At 34.0% G+C, this 19,708-nt stretch overlaps 1 protein-coding gene across 1 annotated transcript in view; it reads right to left on the bottom strand.

The window, feature by feature from the left end:
- LOC133205353 (Fanconi anemia group A protein homolog) overlaps nucleotides 1-19,708 on the bottom strand; it is a 122,661-nt gene that overhangs the window by 8,310 nt on the left and 94,643 nt on the right. Inside the window, exons 31-35 of the mRNA XM_061341152.1 lie at nucleotides 17,172-17,268; nucleotides 16,292-16,348; nucleotides 11,989-12,066; nucleotides 10,869-10,969; nucleotides 1,579-1,668 (exon numbers count right to left, since the gene is read on the bottom strand). Coding sequence (XP_061197136.1) covers nucleotides 1,579-1,668; nucleotides 10,869-10,969; nucleotides 11,989-12,066; nucleotides 16,292-16,348; nucleotides 17,172-17,268 — 423 coding nt within the window. The remainder of the gene's footprint in view (nucleotides 1-1,578; nucleotides 1,669-10,868; nucleotides 10,970-11,988; nucleotides 12,067-16,291; nucleotides 16,349-17,171; nucleotides 17,269-19,708) is intronic.

The following is a 19,708-nucleotide window of genomic DNA, read 5'->3' on the forward strand; positions in this document are numbered from 1 at the left end:
GCTTTATAATCCGCGAAGCGGATTATAAAACAGCATAAACTGACCCAAACCAGGTTATACTCGAATAATTTGGCCAAGAATTAGAGTCATTCCTTATAATTTAATTTTAAAATCATTAAATAAATATGGGTGTAAAATTTCGTTGCTTTTTATTAGTTCAAATTTGCCGCTCAATAATACAACCGTAGTAACGGAAGTAACGGAAGTGATGGGAAGCGAGGGGAGGTAAAAACTGATACATAGGCCTAGCAGCTTGTTTACATGTGGTAAGATCAAATTATTGTTTGAAGTTGAAGGTATATTTATTAAATCTGGAATTTTCCATGAATCCCGAGGACTGGAAATGAGAGATTTGTATGCATACAGATGATTCAGCTGGTTGTCAGGGGGGTGTGTCCCCATACCAAACCAGGTTATACAGAAATAATTTGTGTTCCTTTTTGGATATTAACCAATCAGAGGCTAGAATACAAACAAAATTAAATTATTTCCAGTTTATAACTTTTATGAAGAGAACAAATAGCTACCTGGAGCTTTAATTATAATTAACACAAAGGCTTATTTTGTGCGAGCTGTTAATTCCACAGTTTGTTTATTAATATCTTCAAACTTGGAACTTCAGAAATAGAACTGTTCAATTAATTAATTTCTGCAGCATTCTCTCGGGGGCAAAATACAGCCATTGGGGAGACCAATGATCTTGAATTTCCAAAGTCACTCTTACCCTGAATTAACATCTTCCTGAACAATGACTTTGTCAACTTACTGGTTCATTGAATCCTCTGAATGTACAAGCCAGCCCCCAAAAAAATTATGTCCCCAAAGAACCACTGAAATTTAGGTTCAATATGAACATTGACCCTATTAACTAAAATGATTTCATTAGGATGAAAGGGACTTGTAAAAGACCTGATTTGGAGAAGACCATTTTATACTCTACATTATTAAGGAGAAAAAATTGCTAATCACATTTTTTTCTTTTTTGGGGTGTAGATAACTGAAACAAAATAAAAGAAAACTTCTTTTTAACAAGAGATGTCTGTGAAACACTTATATCCCCCCTCCCCACAAATAATTGGAATTTTTCTAAGTCCAAGGGGCATAACTGTCAAACATTGCTCGATCGTACCCAAAACAGAACTTGACCTAGATATTTTTATGCTAAATCTGTTTATTATATACCCAACTGTTTGTCACTTAATTTTACTGTTGAATTTATGCAATCACATGACGGTGTGATCCGAAGTTCCGGATCACCACACTGTGGTTTTATGAATCCATATCACCCCTCTCTGAAACTGACGACGTAGTACACAGAGAAATGATGTGTAAATTTCTTGAAAAACTTTTGATTCCCTATTGTGGCCCCATTCTAACCCATGGGGCCATGAACTGAACAACCTTGAATATACACTGCAAGATGTAAGAAAACTCATCTGAATGGTAATTGCATAAAATTTCAAAATTAAATTAATGTGATGGTTAGGAAAATCAGAAACAAAATTAGGGTTTACGATGTGTGGCAAAAATTTTTATGTGCTTGTGACCCTCAACATGTCATACGAATTAAGTTCCTACCTCACGTGGACAAGGGAGAGTAGAGCAGCACTCCTAAGTGAATCCTTCATATTAACACCTAGTGGAGGTCTGTCAGGCTTCATCCGGCAGCTGTTAATTAGAATAATCGGGCTACTTACAAATATGTGTGTCATACAATCAGTACAGTTTTACTTCTAAATGGCACGGTTTGAGCTAATTTTATACTCAAGGCTAAATTGACCCTTTTTGGTACATGTACCTCTACCCTTTCAATTGAGAATTTAAATACGAAAAATTGTCAAAACTTGGAAATATTCATGACAAATTACATGTTTTATTGCATGGCTCTTGAATGTCTATAATTGGGGCTGTTCAAGGGCCCCATTCCCAATTCTAAAAAGGTAACTTTTTTCCCAATTGAATGTTTAATTTTCTCCAATATAGTCAATTCCCCAAAATTTAATAAGAATATAGTTGGATATGTAATAACTAAACTTGCTATTCATATGCCTCTGTATTGCAAAACAAAAATTCCCAAAGAGTGGTGTGAGAGCCCTGTATTGTAAAATTAAGACAATTAGATTGAAGATTCAAGGCACACACTCTATTCATATATTTATGAACTACTATTCTCTCAAAATACAAGACTTTGTATTTTAAATACACTGAAAAGTTCAATCTTCTTATCATTACAGTTTAAGTTAATATTTGGAGAAAAAGTGCCAATTTCAATTAATACTGCGCCCTTTTACTTGACCTGCATGCAAGGGTATGAAGCCCTGATACACTACATTACAAAAGGATGCTTATGTGTAATACAAAACATGGTCATTTGACTATTATTGTAGAGTTATGCAGTTGTTTTATCTTTTCATTTCTAGAAGCTACTAGCTAGTATTTCAGAATTTTTGTTAATGCTGCACTAGTGTAAAAACTAAGAATGGTCAACCTCTATTGTGGACCATTGCATCCAGATAAATGATGGACTCAGAAGAGGAGTGGGGTGATTTAAATTTTCACCACATAATTTCTAATTTTTTTGCAAGAAAATACTTTAAATGGCACAGCTATTTTTATGCCCCCGTATCGAAGATTCGGGGATATATAGTTTTTGCTCTGTCAATCCGTCTCTCTGTCTGTTTGTCTGCAAAAACTTTAACCTTGCCCATAACTTTTGATTGGTTGGAGCTATGGCTTTCATATTTCAGGTCTACTCCTTGTGGCAAGACCTTTCTTTGGGTACCACCATATTTGTCCTTTTGACCTTGGAGTTTGACCCAGTTTTGCAAAATCTGAACATTAATTAACCTTGGCCATAACTTTTGAACAATTGGTGCTAGGGCTTTCATACTTCACATGTGTAATCCTTGTGACAAGACCTTCCTTTGGATGCCAACAACTTTGACCTTTTGACCTTGATCTAGGAGTTTGACCTACTTTTGAAATACTTTAACCTTGGCCATAACTTTTGAACTGTTAGTGCTAGGGCTTTCATACTTCATATGTGTAATCCTTGTGACAAGAGCTTCCTTTGGATACAAACAACTTTGACCCTAAGACCTTGACCTTGGAGTTTGACCTACTTCTGGAAAACTTTAACCTTGGCCATAACTTTTGAACGGTTGGTGGTAATACTTTCATACTTCACATATGTACAGTACAGCTCACGAGTATCTTCTGGAAAACACCGGCCACGGTGGACCCTTGGTCCACGCTTTTGCGTGGACTTTGAAAAATGTCGGTGTCTTTAATGTTTCGTTTTCAGCGCTAAGCTGGCACACGGTGCGACACGGTGTGTACACGGTGGGACACGGTGCGTTTGCTCCGTGGAACTCCGTGCTGGTTAATCAACGTTAAGTGGTTTGAAATGACTTTAAAATAACTCATTGAAGATTTTAGAATAAAAATCATTGAAATGCATATCATCAGCAGTGTGCATTTTCCTACTTTCGATATTGTACTGACGTGTCAATGAATTTAACAAAGACGGAATTTTACCATGCAGTCAGCAATCTTGTGTTATTTGGAAGATATCTTCTTAAAGATTATTTTGTTTGTAAAACAAAAGCTAAATCTAAATTTTAAAAAAAAATAAGAAAGGAATATTCTGTACTATCCTCAGGAAATCCGTGTGGAATTGTCAATTGATTATCTTATCCGACGTACTTTTTTTTAAAATAATTTATTATAAATTACTGTAGAAACTGGTGTATATGTAAATAATTACTACATCAAAATACGACACCGAAAATATATTGTTTAATTTAATTTGAATCGGATGAAAAAAATTGTTATGAAAAGATTGACTTAAATTTCCGTCCCGTAATGGAACCCATATTGAGGTGAGACCCGATGTAGTCTCTGTGTAATGAGTAAATCTCTGCCTAGCCCATCAGAAAATATGAAATGCTGATATTCAGGTGTTGAAGATGCCCCACTTTTTCATCTGTGTCTGTTTGTAATTGTTCAGAATTATCTGTAAAATATAAACCTTAATATTTATCTTGCATTTTGTGTACAGATCGAAGCATTATGGGCACAACATTTCACAAAACTTGTCGCCAAGAATAATCACAATATGTAAACGATAAGATGTAAAACATTATAATTATGCTCAACAATTGTCAATGACGTCGATAATGGAAAAAATTTCCAATGATACTTTTCAATGAAAATGATATTTCTGCAATATGTTCTATGTTAAACAATGATGTAAAAAGCCAAACAGTTTTCTTCCGTAACGTGTATGAAAAAAAAGTCTGCTATAATTGTTAATAGGTTCACTGCCTAACTAAGCATATGCATAGGGGATATGAAAAACTAGATTGAAGATTTTATATTTTACTAGTACCTAGTGGAGATTTTTCAAACCATTAAATAAAAGCAAGCATACTGTATATGTGCTCTCCCTACATGTAATAACAGCCCCCCCCCCCCTTTTCCATAATGAGTTTTATGGATAATTTCTACATGGACATTTTAAAAAAAGAACAATATTTACATATGCCTTAGCTTTTTATTGTATTACCTGTCCTTTTTAAGGATTTATTCTAATCCTTTCCAAAAATGGCATTTTAATGATAAATAAAATCAACGAAAGAGAGACAATTTTACATGGAGAGTTATGATTTCTTTTTCTTCATTTCACCAGTAAGTTATATGTTACAGTATATTACGACTTTATATAATCTAGATACAGTTGAATAATACTGGTATTCAAATAATATTCGTTTGTAACTGTAACTTGCTTTTTTTAAAATATGTTACTGTACTAAAAATTCTATAAACAATTAAAAAAATAGTTGTTTATTTTCCAAGTTCCAATTAACTTCCCGACACGTGTAAGTTTCGAAGCCAGTTGAGGTGTATAGTATACACTCGTCTAGAGATTCAACATGTGAATAATGTCCCAAGGGCCACAGCAACTGAATGTCCCAATATATTTTTCTTCTGAACAGGTGTGAAATATATTAGCCAAGGAGCGACTCCATACATACATGAGAAGTTTCTGCAATTCATCGATATCCGGTATTTGATTGACAGGTACATGTAGAGCACGTGGATTCCGTGTGTGATGCCTTGAACTTGTATCTAAATTGCACCGATTCTATTTCGTTTCGATTAATAAAAACTGGAGGTGAACTATGATTTCTTAAAAAAAAAAAAGAGAGAGATACATTATATGTATATGAGAAAAAAAAAAGAACAGAAGGATGAACCTGAAAGTAAAATCTCTCTCTCTCTCTCTCTCTCTCTCGTAACATTATAAACAAACTCTCTTAACATTATAAAATATGGAATTCAAAATAATTTTTAATTATTACAAAAAAAGTGAATAGTGTATAATTTGTAAAAGAATTTTTAGAATGCTGCATTGGCAGTTCAAGCGATTTTTTTTATTTTCGTACTGATCGTAGAAGATTAAGTAGTAATAAAAAAAATACCCAGATAGAAATACTGACACTTACATATTCGACAGAAATAAACGTTCAAACATTGAATTTTCTACATTTATGTCTCTTAATGTCAGGTTTAATCAATGAATGCATACAACTGCTTAATTTTCATGTGAATTTGCCGATTGTACGACTACCAAACTGCGTATAAGATTTTTTAAGTGAATGCTACGTGGGTTTTTTTTCCTTGCATGTACATGTACTTTTTCTTCCTCATATGTAGCAACTTAGTATCTTCATTGATAAGTAGTCTACACTTTTTTATTTTATTTCTGGAAAATAAAACTTTATTCCTATACCATATGAATGTCATAATATACCGACTCGACATTTTTTTTTCTCCATTATTATTTATGATGTAGTGATCAGATGATGCTAAATTAGTTATCTAATATCATAGGTATTATTTGTAAATGCCTTTACTGTCAATACCTTTAATACCATATTATTTCACAGAGAAAATAACAACTAAAATTATCGATCCGTATCTATATTTGGCTTTGAATAATTATTAAGTTCAAAGACAATGTACTTGTACTTGGATTTGTACCTGCGCACTTACAGCATATGTCAGAAATATATTAATTTGCACAATCGACATGTAGTTGTTTTTGTTTTCAGATGAATATGAAATATGAATTCAACAGAAATCAAAATAAATTTATTCAATTGATATATACATGTATACTGTCAACGGTGAACCAAAGTCTACACTGAACGCCGCTGTTATGTTACGACCTTACATGTATTATAGTGAGCTGTTGGAATTAAATAATTTTTCATTTACTATTTCTTTCTAGCAATTAAACCAACATACCTATGATTTCAATTCTAAAATTTTTTTTATAAACAAACCATTTTCTTCCGTAATTTTCTTGCACGGTGGAACACGGAGGGTCACCCGATGAAACGGTAATGTCCACGGTGTGACACGGTGCGTCTTTGGTGTAATCGCAATATACGCACACGGTGGAACTCCGTGTACACGGTGTAACATGGGGTATTTTCCACCGTGTGTTTTCCATGGTGGGGTGTAAAAAACTCGTGAGTTGTACTGTAATCCTTGTGACAAGACCTTTCTTTGAATACCAATAACTTTGACCCTTTGACCTTGACTGTGGAGTTTGACCTACTTTTGCAAACACTTTAACCTTGGCCATAACTTTTGAACGGTGGGTGGTAGGGCTTTCATACTTCACATATGTAAACCTTGTGACAAGACCTTCCTTTGGATACCAACAATTGTAACCCACACAAGATGAAACACTTCCTTTAAGTTTGGCTTAATGGTGGCTTATAGGTCCTTAATGATGGTTTAATGGTTGTCTTTAAGTCACCATTAAGCATCTTTAAGCTACATTTAAATAATAAATACACCACCATTAAGTTACCATTAAGCCATCTCAAAGTCCTTAATGGATGCTTAAAGGTAGCTTAATGGCAGCTTAATGGAGGCTTATAGGTGCTTAATGGTAGCTTCTAGACAATCATTAAGTCACCATTAAGCCACCATTAAGCCAGACTTATAGGTGCTTAATGTCCAAACTCCATTAAGCCACCTTTAAGCCACCATTAAGTCACCATTACGCAGTCGATAAAACTGCTTTTTCGTGTTTAATATTATTTTTATAATGATTTCTTCACAAAAATTATAAATGTTGAGTTTATACATTTGTTAATTCAGTGAAAATGATGTAAAAGAAAGAACATTTAAAAAAAATAAATAAATGAAAAAAAAAGCATTCCCCAACAGGATTCGATCCTACGACCTTTAGATTGAAGGGCGAAAGCTTTAACCACTGAGCTATCGATGCTGTTAAAAATGTAGTGAAATATAAAACCTTTCTTATTAATAAAACTCGTTTGGAATGGTTACAGGTACCTGTACATGTATTTTTTTTTCTGATGTTTATATTTATTAATCAATAATACGAAAAATTATATTTATATATATATATATTTTAAAAAAGCATTTTGATAAAGTTTTCTATTATGTTCATATTTCTTACCCGTGGACCGGAGTTCGGTGTGATCGTGTGAAACAACTTTTTGATTTTAAGTAACTGAATTCCTTGCTCTGTTATTCGCAGATTTATAAGCATGAAAAGATTGAAATTCAACACATATAACAAAATTTTGTTATTTAAAAGGAATATATCATCGAAAGAGAACGATTGGGAAAAAACAGATTATAGTTCTTATAAATATACTGCGGATATTTACGATTTTTGACAATCTTTGCGTAACAATTAAGTTATAAAATATTTTTGTAACATATCATCTTCAGTTTTAATTCTTTTTATATCATTATGGGTATCAAAATAATTGTCTTTTTGTGTACAATCATAATTTCTAATTTGTTATATGCTTGCGTAAATTTTAAGTTTTGTAGAAAATAGATCATCAAAATCTGTCACTGTACGTTCCCGTGTATAGTTTCCTGTTAATTGACCGGGGACTGGTGGGGACACCTAATTAAGGTCTATTGTCTAACTAGTCGATATACTGTACACTGATTATTTTACCCCGCTTCTCAATGTGTATAAATCTGGCCGGATACCCTGTTTAATCTAATCGGCTGTTCTGATGAAAATTGATTTTGAAATAACAATCATTGAAGACCGACTATATTTTGATCAATTCTTACTTCTGCATTATTTTAAATAAATTCTTACTTCTGCATTATTTTGAATAAATTCTTACTTCTACAGTATCTTAAAAGAAAGGAAAAAATAATGGCACTTAACCACGAATTAATTCAAATTATTCATGAATTAACTCTAAGATTGGCAATATAATCTACACCTATACATTTTTTTTTATATCTTAAACCTTCTCTACCCAAAGAAAAATTAAAGAGACTTGGAGATATTCCAGAAGAAAATGACTCTAATTACATTTCCTATGAATTCGGCAGTGGAACGTGGCTCCAAACACGAAAGAAAAATACGTGATTTTTTAAAAAATTAATATATATTATGTATTTATGGATAAAAATAATTTTAAAACAAGTATTCAAACAAACTGATTTTAGGGAGCAAAAATTTTAAGGCATTTGGTGAAGCTGTTCTCAGTTCCCAAGTTTATACGCATTGACAAAGTTGTTAGAAATAGCGAGAAAAAAATTATGAATTGAATAAGTATTTGCGTAAATGATACTGAAACAACTTCAAACTTAACAAGTTAGTTTCAAGACTTGATACTGGATGCGTTAAGGTGGTTTAATTAAGTTTGGACATTAAGTCACCATTAAGCTGCAGCTTAAAGGTGGCTTAATGGTAGCTTAATGAAGTTTGGACATTAAGCACCTAGAAGCTGCAGCTTAATGGTGGCTTAATGGTGGCTTAAAGGAATTAACTTCTATAAGCCACCATTAAGCTACCATTAAGCCACCATTAAGCAATTGCTTAAAGATGGTCTTTTGTCCTGTGCCATTGACCTTGGAGTTTGACCTACTTTTGGAAAACGTTAACCTTGGTTAAAACTTTTGAACAATTGGTGTTTCTGCTTTTATATTTAACTTGTGTATTTCTTGGGAGAAGGCCTTTCCTTGGGAACCATTAATTTTGACCATTTGAACTTGACCTTGATGTTTGACATACTTTTGAAAAAACTTTATCCTTTTCCATATCTATTCAATGGTTGCTACTAGGGCTTTCATATTTCACAGGTATATTCCTCGATACAAAACCCTAATTTGGGTACCAACATATTTGATTTGCATTTGAGAAAGTTAAACCTTTGATATGAGTTGCCATACGGGGGCATCAGTGTTTCACAAACACATTTTTATGCCCCCGTATCGAAGATTCGGGGGTATATAGTTTTTGCCCTGTCCTTCCATCTGTCTGTTTGTCTGTTTATCTGTTTGTCCGCAAAAACGTTAACATTGCTCATAACTTTTGATTGGTTAGAGCTATGGCTTTCATATTTCACATGTGTATTCCTTGTGACAAGACCTTTCTTTGGGTACCATCATATTTGACCTTTTGACCTTGACCTTGGAGTTTGACCCAGTTTTGTAAAGTTTTATTGCACTTTAACCTTGGCCATAACTTTTGCACAGTTGGTGCTAGGGCTTTCATACTTCACATGTGTAATCCTTGTGACAAGACCTTTCTCTGGAGACCAACAACTTTGACCCTTTGTCCTTGACCTTAGAGTTTTTGAAAAACTTTAACCTTGGATATAACTTTTGAACAGTTGGTGCTTTGCTTTCATACTTCACATGTGTAATCCTTGTGACAAGGCCTTCCTTTGGATACCACCAACTTTGACCCTTTGACCTTGATCTTAGAGTTTGACTTGCTTTTGAACGGTTGAAGTTGGGGCTTTCATATTTCACATGTGTATTTCTTGGGAGAAGGCCTTTCGGGCACCATTAATTTTGACCATTTGACCTTGACCTTGATGTTTGACTAACTTTTGAAAAACTTTAACATTTTCCATATCTTTTCAATGGTTGCTGCTAGGGCTTTCATATTTCACAGGTATATTTCTTGGGACAAGACTTTACTTTGGGTGCCAACATATTTGATTTGCATTTGAGAAAGTTTAATCTTTGCTATAAGTTGCCATACGGGGGCATCAGTGTTTCACAAACACATCTTGTTTTTAGAATTCCATTATCTGTGTGGCAAATATGTGCCTCAAAATTTTCTCCAGTTATGGAATGATTAAGATTTTGCAATTTATTTGTAGACTTACAAAATTACAATGCATCCCTAGATCTTGAGGACATAAAAACATAGGTAATCAGAGATTACAGAGCTCACCTCAATGAATGTTGTCATTAAGTAAGGCAAAATCCCACGATAATCTAATAACCTAGTAGTGTGCATCCCTAGATGCAACATTTATGCAATTTTGGTCTGATAGGGCTTGCAGTTAATTGGGAATGGACTCATCTAAAAATTTTAGTCACTCATCCAAAAAATATAAGTCAAATCCAGCATCTGAAGCAAGTCCAGTAGTGTGCATCCTTAGATGTATCATCCATGCAAGTTTGGTCAACATAGGACTTAAAGTTACTTGGAAACAAGATCTGCTCCAAACACATTAACCTGCTCCAAAAACTTTAACCTGCTCCAAAAACATTAACCTGGTCATTCTTTAGATGAAATTGCAGCATCTAAAACCTTGGCTGGTACAATGAAACACACTAGAAGCATCCTCCATGCACCTCTGATTGATATAGGGCATAGAAGTACTTGAAAAGAAATCTGCTCCAAAAACTTTAACCTGGGACGCTGACACCGAGGGTATTACATCGATAAAGTTTGATTAAAATATCTTGAAAAGTGAAGTTAAGGTCATAAGCAAGGTCAAGAATAAAAAATCCAGTTCCAATTTTTACTTCCTTTAATTTCTCACCTTTCTATCCAATCTGTGATTTTGACGATTTGGATTAGTTCAGAACAGGAATGCTGTTTATTGAGTCTTCGCAGCAGATTTTTTGTGAGCTGAGTATGGACCTATAACAAAATACATGTACCTGCATTTTTAATAAGAATGTAAATATTAAATGAAAACACAGTTTCATTATACGTTCTTTTTACAGCATGAAATTAATTTACACTATGTATGCGGTTACAAGTTTTCTGCAGATATTTGTCACAGGTTTCTTTAAGTGCATCTAAGACATACATTAGAAAAAAAATGTGGTTTTTGAAAAGAAGTTGAAAATGTGGGGGAAAAAAATTACAACAACTACAACAAGAGAAAATGGACAAATTTTGATCAGGAAAGCTCACTTGAGCCTTTGGCTAAGGTGAGCAAAAAATTTAGGTGTATTCCTCTTATTTCCTCTGGGAATGTAAAAAGTAATCCCATCACAGAAGTGTTGATGGAGGAACAGAAGGACAAAGCAATTACCATAGGGCAACCCCACCCTAGGTGTCTTTTAGTTTATCAAGTTTTACCAAAATCAGCCAAATCAATGTGGGTGAGTTTACAGACAAACCAACAAACAGATGGATGGAGCATGTCACTATACCAGTGAATAAGTCATACTTCTTTTCAATTTTGAGTAAGAGGATCTTTAAGTACACCCAGCTGAAAATGGATGTCAGCTTAAGCTGGAAGTTAAGGTGTGACGTGTCCCTTTCTGAGGCAGTCAATAACTCTCATAGATCTGCTTTAACAACACCACAGAAACCAGGTATAAGCATAAGCTTTAAGAGCCCCGTGGCTTGAGATGGATTTTACTTTTTTTCTTCTGATATATCCCATTAGGAAGAGGATTTATTTATGATCTGACCTTTACCCATGAATAAAAAGGAATATCCTTGACCTTACTTTAGTAAAATTAGGGCAAGGTTTGTTTTTTATCCATGTTTAGACAAAAAATATTAAGTGGAGGATTGTGACCCTGTTTTGACTTCCTAAAGCAATTACAATACAAGGATCATTCTTTATCTTACCCTGGTTTGTACAAGAAAGTGGATATTTATTACAATTAGGATGAAGACAATGTTAATGCTATTCTACTTACCACAATAGACAAGGTCAGAAGATGACATCTCTCTAGAATGATTTCAATATCTTCACTGATCGCTAACTGGCACATACCCTACAATAATTTCATATCCATCAATTGTATGAATATAAGGGTGTGCAATTTGTGCTTTTTGTTGTGAACTGCTTGAAGACACTTACATTTATGTGAATTTAAACACTTATTAGTCCCATAATGGTGAAACCAGAGGGGACTATAGGTTTCCCCCTTTTCTGCCTGTGTTACTTGGTTTTTCACACTTTTTTCCTAAATGCTTGCAGATATTGAGCTAATTTTTGATATGCAATTGTACCTTAATTGATGAACTACAGAGTAAGTCCGAATTTCATTCTGCCTTGATGATTTTTGAAGGAATTACCATCTTCTTAATTTTAAAGGGGAACCAGATTACACTTGCCGTTAAGGCACAAGTACTGGTTAAACAATACTCTCAGAATTTTAAATAAAGTGCCCCGCCACAGCATGATACGCCCATCAAATATTGTTCAATTATCAAAAACAGTTTAGAGTGCAAGAAAATTATGTCAACCTTGATACCGGTAGGAGGATTTCCATGACTTTTCCATTCCTTATAATATTTGTTTATACATCTCCTGTGGTGTAGGCATTAATTTTAACAAATATTACATTATAGATCCTCAACTGGTTGTGTTAGAGCTTGACAAATGACAAATGCCCCCCCCCCCCCCCATCTTTCATATTTGTGAGACATGATGCTCTAGTTGATATTTTCAAAAAATATAAAAATATCATATTAAGCAATATCAATATAGTCTTAACAACTTAATCTATACCAAATTAATTTTGAAAATAAAAAGGCTGGCCATCAAATGACATATGCTATAAACTGACCAGCAGTTCTTCTGTCTAATTCCCAAAGGATACAGATAAGAGCTGCTTGATCAGAGATGCTCTAACAGAAATGACTGAGACAGCTAGCCTTTCTACATTGAACTCATTAATTAATCTTGAACTGGATGCATGTCCACTCATTATTCCCAAGGGATGAATGGATCTGCACTTTTTGCTTTGTAGTGCAATAAAAATGCATATTTATGTCATCCTGAAGTTAAATTTGAAAACAAAGATTTTTTTAAAAATTTGTTACAAAGATTTCTAAAAAGAAAAAAAAAACTTTTGTCATCTTGAAGCAACATTATTAATAAGGTTCCTGCATGACTCTTAGATTTGTAGTGGCTATCTTCCATAATTAAAACATTTTTTTTAAATACTTGATTTTTTTTTAGATTTAACGTCACACTAGCTGGTTTTAAGCTGCAATCATATGGACAATGGGCATGCTGATTTCAACATTAACCCCCCCCCCCCCCCCCCACCCCCAGTATAATTAGTTTTAAATAATTAGTTTATTATAAAATATCAACAAATTTTATTTAATTATCATGCAGTATCAAATTAGTTTTAATTACTTTTCACCAAATTCATTTTAAAAGTTAGGCTAGCCTGTGAACAAGAACTACATGTATTTAATCCAACATTTGCACAGTTCCCAAGAGATATAGATAACACCTGCTTGATCAGAGATGCTCTACCAGTTAGCTCCTCACACTAAACTCATTAATTTCTCTCTAATTTGAAATGCAATTTTCTGTTATCAAAATTCTACTTGACCAGTGCTTGATAATTAAACCCATGGGAGAGGTGGAATTTCTCTTATAACATTACATTTGTTATAGATTGCTGTAAAGTATATAATGGAAACCAGAAGTCTCTGATGAGACTGTAGCTCTACTGGTCTGTTTGTATAACAAAAGAAAAGTAGCACTTGGATTTGAAACATTGCAACATGCAACAATAAATAGAATTATGTATCTTAATGTAGTCTACTTTTGTGACAAGTTATATTGAAATCAAATGAAAACTAGGATTAGTAGCGTTTTGAAAGTATTTCACGGAAATTCCTATTTTTAGTACCAGTAACCATGACAACATCACTCACCCAAATAAAAAAAAACAGAAATACATATTATGTATCGTAGTGTATTCTTACTGTGTGCCAAATTAGATTGAAATCAGACCAAAATTGTAGGAGGAGTAACGTTTTAAAGGAATTTCACAGAAATTTCTATTTTAAGTAACCATGGCAACACTGTTCATCGAATTCAAAAACCAATGCAATAATTATGTATCTTAGTATAGTCTTCTTGTATGCCTAATTATATTAGAAGCAGACTAAAACTGTAGCAGGAGTAGTGTTTTAAAGGAATTTCACAGAAATTTCTATTTTTAGTAACCATGGCAACACCGTCCATCGAAATCAAAAACCGATGCACTAAATTATGTATCTTAGTGTAGTCTACTTGTGTGCCAAGTTATACTGAAATCGGACCAAAACTGTAGGAGGAGTAGCGTTTTAAAGGAATTTCACAGAAATTTCTATTTTTAGTAACCATGGCAACACCGTCCATCGAAATCAAAAACCGATGCACTAAATTATGTATCTTAGTGTAGTCTACTTGTGTGCCAAGTTATATTGAAATCGGACCAAAACTGTAGGAGGAGTTGCGTTTTAAAGGAATTTCACAGAAATTTCTATTTTTAGTAACCATGGCAACACCGTCCATCGAAATCAAAAACCGATGCACTAAATTATGTATCTTAGTGTAGTCTACTTGTGTGCCAAGTTATACTGAAATCGGACCAAAACTGTAGGAGGAGTAGCGTTTTAAAGGAATTTCACAGAAATTTCTATTTTTAGTAACCATGACAACACCGTCCATCGAAATCAAAAACCGATGCACTAAATTATGTATCTTAGTGTAGTCTACTTGTGTGCCAAGTTATATTGAAATCGGACCAAAACTGTAGGAGGAGTAGCGTTTTAAAGGAATTTCACAGAAATTTCTATTTTTAGTAACCATGGCAACACCGTCCATCGAAATCAAAAACCGATGCACTAAATTATGTATCTTAGTGTAGTCTACTTGTGTGCCAAGTTATATTGAAATCGGACCAAAACTGTAGGAGGAGTTGCGTTTTAAAGGAATTTCACAGAAATTTCTATTTTTAGTAACCATGGCAACACCGTCCATCGAAATCAAAAACCGATGCACTAAATTATGTATCTTAGTGTAGTCTACTTGTGTGCCAAGTTATACTGAAATCGGACCAAAACTGTAGGAGGAGTAGCGTTTTAAAGGAATTTCACAGAAATTTCTATTTTTAGTAACCATGACAACACCGTCCATCGAAATCAAAAACCGATGCACTAAATTATGTATCTTAGTGTAGTCTACTTGTGTGCCAAGTTATATTGAAATCGGACCAAAACTGTAGGAGGAGTAGTGTTTTAAAGGAATTTCACAGAAATTTCTATTTTTAGTAACCATGGCAACACCGTCCATCGAAATCAAAAACCGATGCACTAAATTATGTATCTTAGTGTAGTCTACTTGTGTGCCAAGTTATATTGAAATCGGACCAAAACTGTAGGAGGAGTAGCGTTTTGAAAAATTGTTTACAGACAGACGGACAGACAGACAGACAGACAGACAGACAGACAGACGGACGGACGACGGACACCTTACTATCGCATAAGCTCTTCTGGTCTCTGACCAGTAGAGCTAAAAATAAGTATTTTCTTGATTTAACATTTTTTTAAAATGTATACTGCAACACTCTTACATTTTTTGGGATTGTGTAATTTAATAGTACAAAGACATTTTTTTTGTTAAATTGCACTTAAATTAAAGGTCACAGTGACCTTGAAATAGGTCGCGACACACCTTCTACCTAAGATGCATAAATTGGCCAAGTTTGATGATTCTAAGTTTCATAGTTTTCTAGTTATGAGCCAGACAGGATTTTTCCATATTTGGCCATAACATCTTAATTAAAGGTCAGAACGACCTACTTTTAATGCGCGACACACCTTCTACCCAAGATGCATCAGCTGACAAAGTTTGATAACTCTAGGCCTAATAGTATTAAAGTTATGAGCCGGACACGAAAAGCTAACAGACGGACGGACGGACATGAACGCTATAACATAATATGTCCCGTCTTAAGACGTGCGTATAAAAAAACTAATTCAAGTTTTCATATGTCTTAAACTTCTTTAAAATCAAATGATTCAAATTAACACAAATTTACATATTTTGGTATAGGAATATATCTATTGATTGCAAACTTCTAGGTTCTTGTTTATGCATGTAGATAAACAATTTCTTTCAGCTATATTATGTAGGATATTTTATTTTTTCATTAGTATTGTAACTTTTAACAGTAAAAAATACAGAATCTAGAAATATATATGTACCTGTAGAATATGTAAGGTGATACTTGCTGGTAAATAACCATGTCTGCACAAGCATGACTAAAAAACAAAGTCTCTGTATTAAAAACAAGATATGTTTGATAAATACTGTACAAATGCCCCAAGAGTGGGTATTTCTAATGGAAGACAATGAATTGAAGGGGTTTCAAAAATATCAAATAATAACAAGTAACTAAAGTGGATAGACCTACAGCATACATGTATGAGGTTGGTCTGTTTCCCTTATACCTAGCAGAAGCATACCACATATGCCTTAAATGCATGTACCTACATTTTGTAATAACATTACAGGAATTTCTGGGGGGGGGGGGCCTCTCCTGGATCCAAGAAAGAAGTAAACATAAGTTTATAGGGTAAGAACGGAAAAACAACGATAAGACTGGCTTTTAAATACAGAATTTAATCAGCCATTATACATGTTATATCCTCTCAGTGTTAAACTTACAGGCCATTTCAGCTGTTTAAATTTATTTTCTCCTGCCATTTTTATCAGCAAAGGGCCGATGGCAATCTAAAACTCTATTCAATCCCAAGCAAGTCCGGTAATATGCTCCCCTTGATGCATCATTGATACAATTTTCTTCAGATAGGGCTTACAGTAAATGTTACAAAGAAATCTTTCCAAATTTTAACCTGCTTACACTAATCCAGAAAACAAAGGTCACAATCAGCATCTGAGAAATGACCGGTAGCAAGCATCCCTAGAAGCATCTCAAGGCAAATTTAGTCCAGGTAAGATTTATATTTACCGAGAAATGATCCTGTCTCAAAAACTTAAACCCTAAAGATCTATGACCATAGTATTTCATATGCTCCTCTCCACTTTCATTTTCTTTATTGGGTGTAATTATATGACACTTACAAAATACTTGTTAATGATTTGGCACGGCAGATCCAGCACTCCTGACATGGACGGACAGTTGACAAAGATCAAGTATGCAGGTAAACAAGAGACCAATCTGCAAAATACAAAATCAGTTGATAATACAATTGTATAACAAGACACCCTTAGGCTACAATACCCACCTGAGTCACATTGGCCCTGCTGTTCTGAAGAACATTTTAAAAAATTTCAATTTTTATTTCCATGAACAAATATTTGACCCCATACTGTGGCCTCACCTTGGCCCCTAGGGATTGTGATTAATGAACTTGAAGCCATAGAATATGGGAATGCTCTAATACCAACATGACTAAAATTGCTTTAGTGTCCTGGAGAAAGATTTTTTTTTGATAAAAACATCTGTAAAATTTTATTCCCAATTTTATCCCCTAAGATTGATAATTTGAAGAAAAAACAAGAGGCTAATGGGCCACAACACACACCTGAGTGACCACTGTCCTTCTAGATCTGTTTTTCATCAGCAGAATCTTTTTCCTAAATAATCTTATGTAAAATTTTAAGTAAAATTTTGGTAACATATTATGGCCCCATTCTACCCCAGGGGGTCATGATTTGAACAAACTTATATCTACACTACCTACAGATCCTTTATATTCGCATGTAAACCTTTGATCCTCTATTATGGCCTCATCCTATCCCCCCTTTTTTTTTGGGGGGGGGGGGGAGGGAGGGGGGCTGTGCATGGTTTCAACAAGAGGCCCAAGGGCCTTAATGGTCACCTGAGTATAATACAACACTGTAAAGGATCCACAGAACAAAATAACTGATAGATGAAGCTATGTTGCCCAAGAATTTCAAAAATCTGGTAAAAATAACCTTGCTTTTTGTGACTTGCGAGACCCGAGTGATCTCCTTGGGATCATACTTGGTTTTCCCATCTTACAGGGTTGATAATGAATGAATGCAAAATATACAATTACAATGGGCACTTGCCTAGTGTGTAAGGTATTCAATATATAGAAACTTGCCTAGTGCTACAATTAAGTACACAAAGAATACTTGGTTATACACGGGCCATGAAATTCATAATTTTGAAAGAGACACCCTTCCTCATCATAACTATGCATTTAGTTTGTTTGGTTAATACCCAGGAGCAGAGGAAAAGATTTTTAAAGAAATAATGCATTTTCATTTTATATTCAACAGAGCCCTGCCCTAGCACCAGAACGCCTGACCCTTGGGCCATGAATTTCACAATTTTGGTACAGGGCTCAATGCTTATTACAGTCATGCCAACAGTTTGACTGCTTGATGTCTAGGAGTAAAGAAGATTTTTTAAAGATTGCTTTAATTTTGGTGGTTTTTGCCTCATCCCTCAGGCCCCAGGGGGATGGGGCCATGAATTTCACAATTTTTAATCCCCTTCATCCATAGATGCTACTGTATAATCCCTATTAACTGCCCCGGGAGCTTAGAAAATTGCGAAAAGGGGGCAGTTAATTTGGTGTTCTCAATATGATATTTAATGTCATATTTTAACTTCAAGAAATCTTTTGAAAAAAAAAATAAATTCAGAGATCCACACTAAAAGATTGTCTATTTTCCTTTAAGTTAAGAAAATCCATCCAAATTATGCTAAATGATTCATTTTTCCACCAAGAAATTAGAGAATATACAAGGAGAAAAAATTTTGTAAGTAACTTTCACTTTCAGAAATATACAATGATTAGGTCGTTCTAAAAATCTGTCAATTTCAGGAATACTTTACGTACGAGTGACCCAATAACCAAGTTTCATTTTCACTTTCTTCAAATTATGGCAGACTTTCGATACGATTCTAGATGATTTTAATCACTGTACAGGGGACCCTTATTTCCCGACAATTGAAAAAGACCTAGGGGGCGCTTATAGGGGCAGGGGAGTTAATAGTGATTATACAGTATTTGCTAAAATTGGTTGAAATTGGTTCAGTGGTTCAAGACAAGAAGCTGGAAATGTTTAAATGTTAATGCACGATGGACAAAAACAGATAGCAATAGGTCACCTGAGTAAACTCAGGTGACGTAAAAATAGGGCTGGGAATTGGCTATAGATTTGGTATTGCGATATTTTTAACTGTATTGTGATATGTATTTCAATATTTTCAACAAAAATTTAAATGAAATTTTCTTATTATTTTAACTTCCATTTACATGTAGAATGTACAGAACTATGATAAATAACCAATAAAAGATATCTTATTGATTGAATTATACTTATACAACTAAATACACCCATACAATAGCTTTTGTCTTACTGTTTGGCATGATCGCAAACCTTTCTGACAACTTTTCTTTATATTTTATGATAGAATTCCTGATTCCAAGCATTTTGCCGGTATATCAGTATTTCAAAAACGTATTGCAATACCATATTTTTTGCCAACATACCGCAATATTGTTATTATTACCTAAAAATGAAATTGAACTACATGAGGATGCTTGCATTTTAATATCAATCATCTTGACCCTGCTGTTCTTGAGGAGATTTTAAAACATTTTTCCAAAATCAAAATA

The sequence above is a fragment of the Saccostrea echinata genome, unplaced genomic scaffold (genome assembly GCF_033153115.1).
Source record: "Saccostrea echinata isolate AGI-Se365-2 ecotype Australia unplaced genomic scaffold, CSIRO_AGI_Sech_v1 ptg000054l, whole genome shotgun sequence".
Taxonomy (NCBI): Eukaryota; Metazoa; Mollusca; class Bivalvia; order Ostreida; family Ostreidae; genus Saccostrea; species Saccostrea echinata.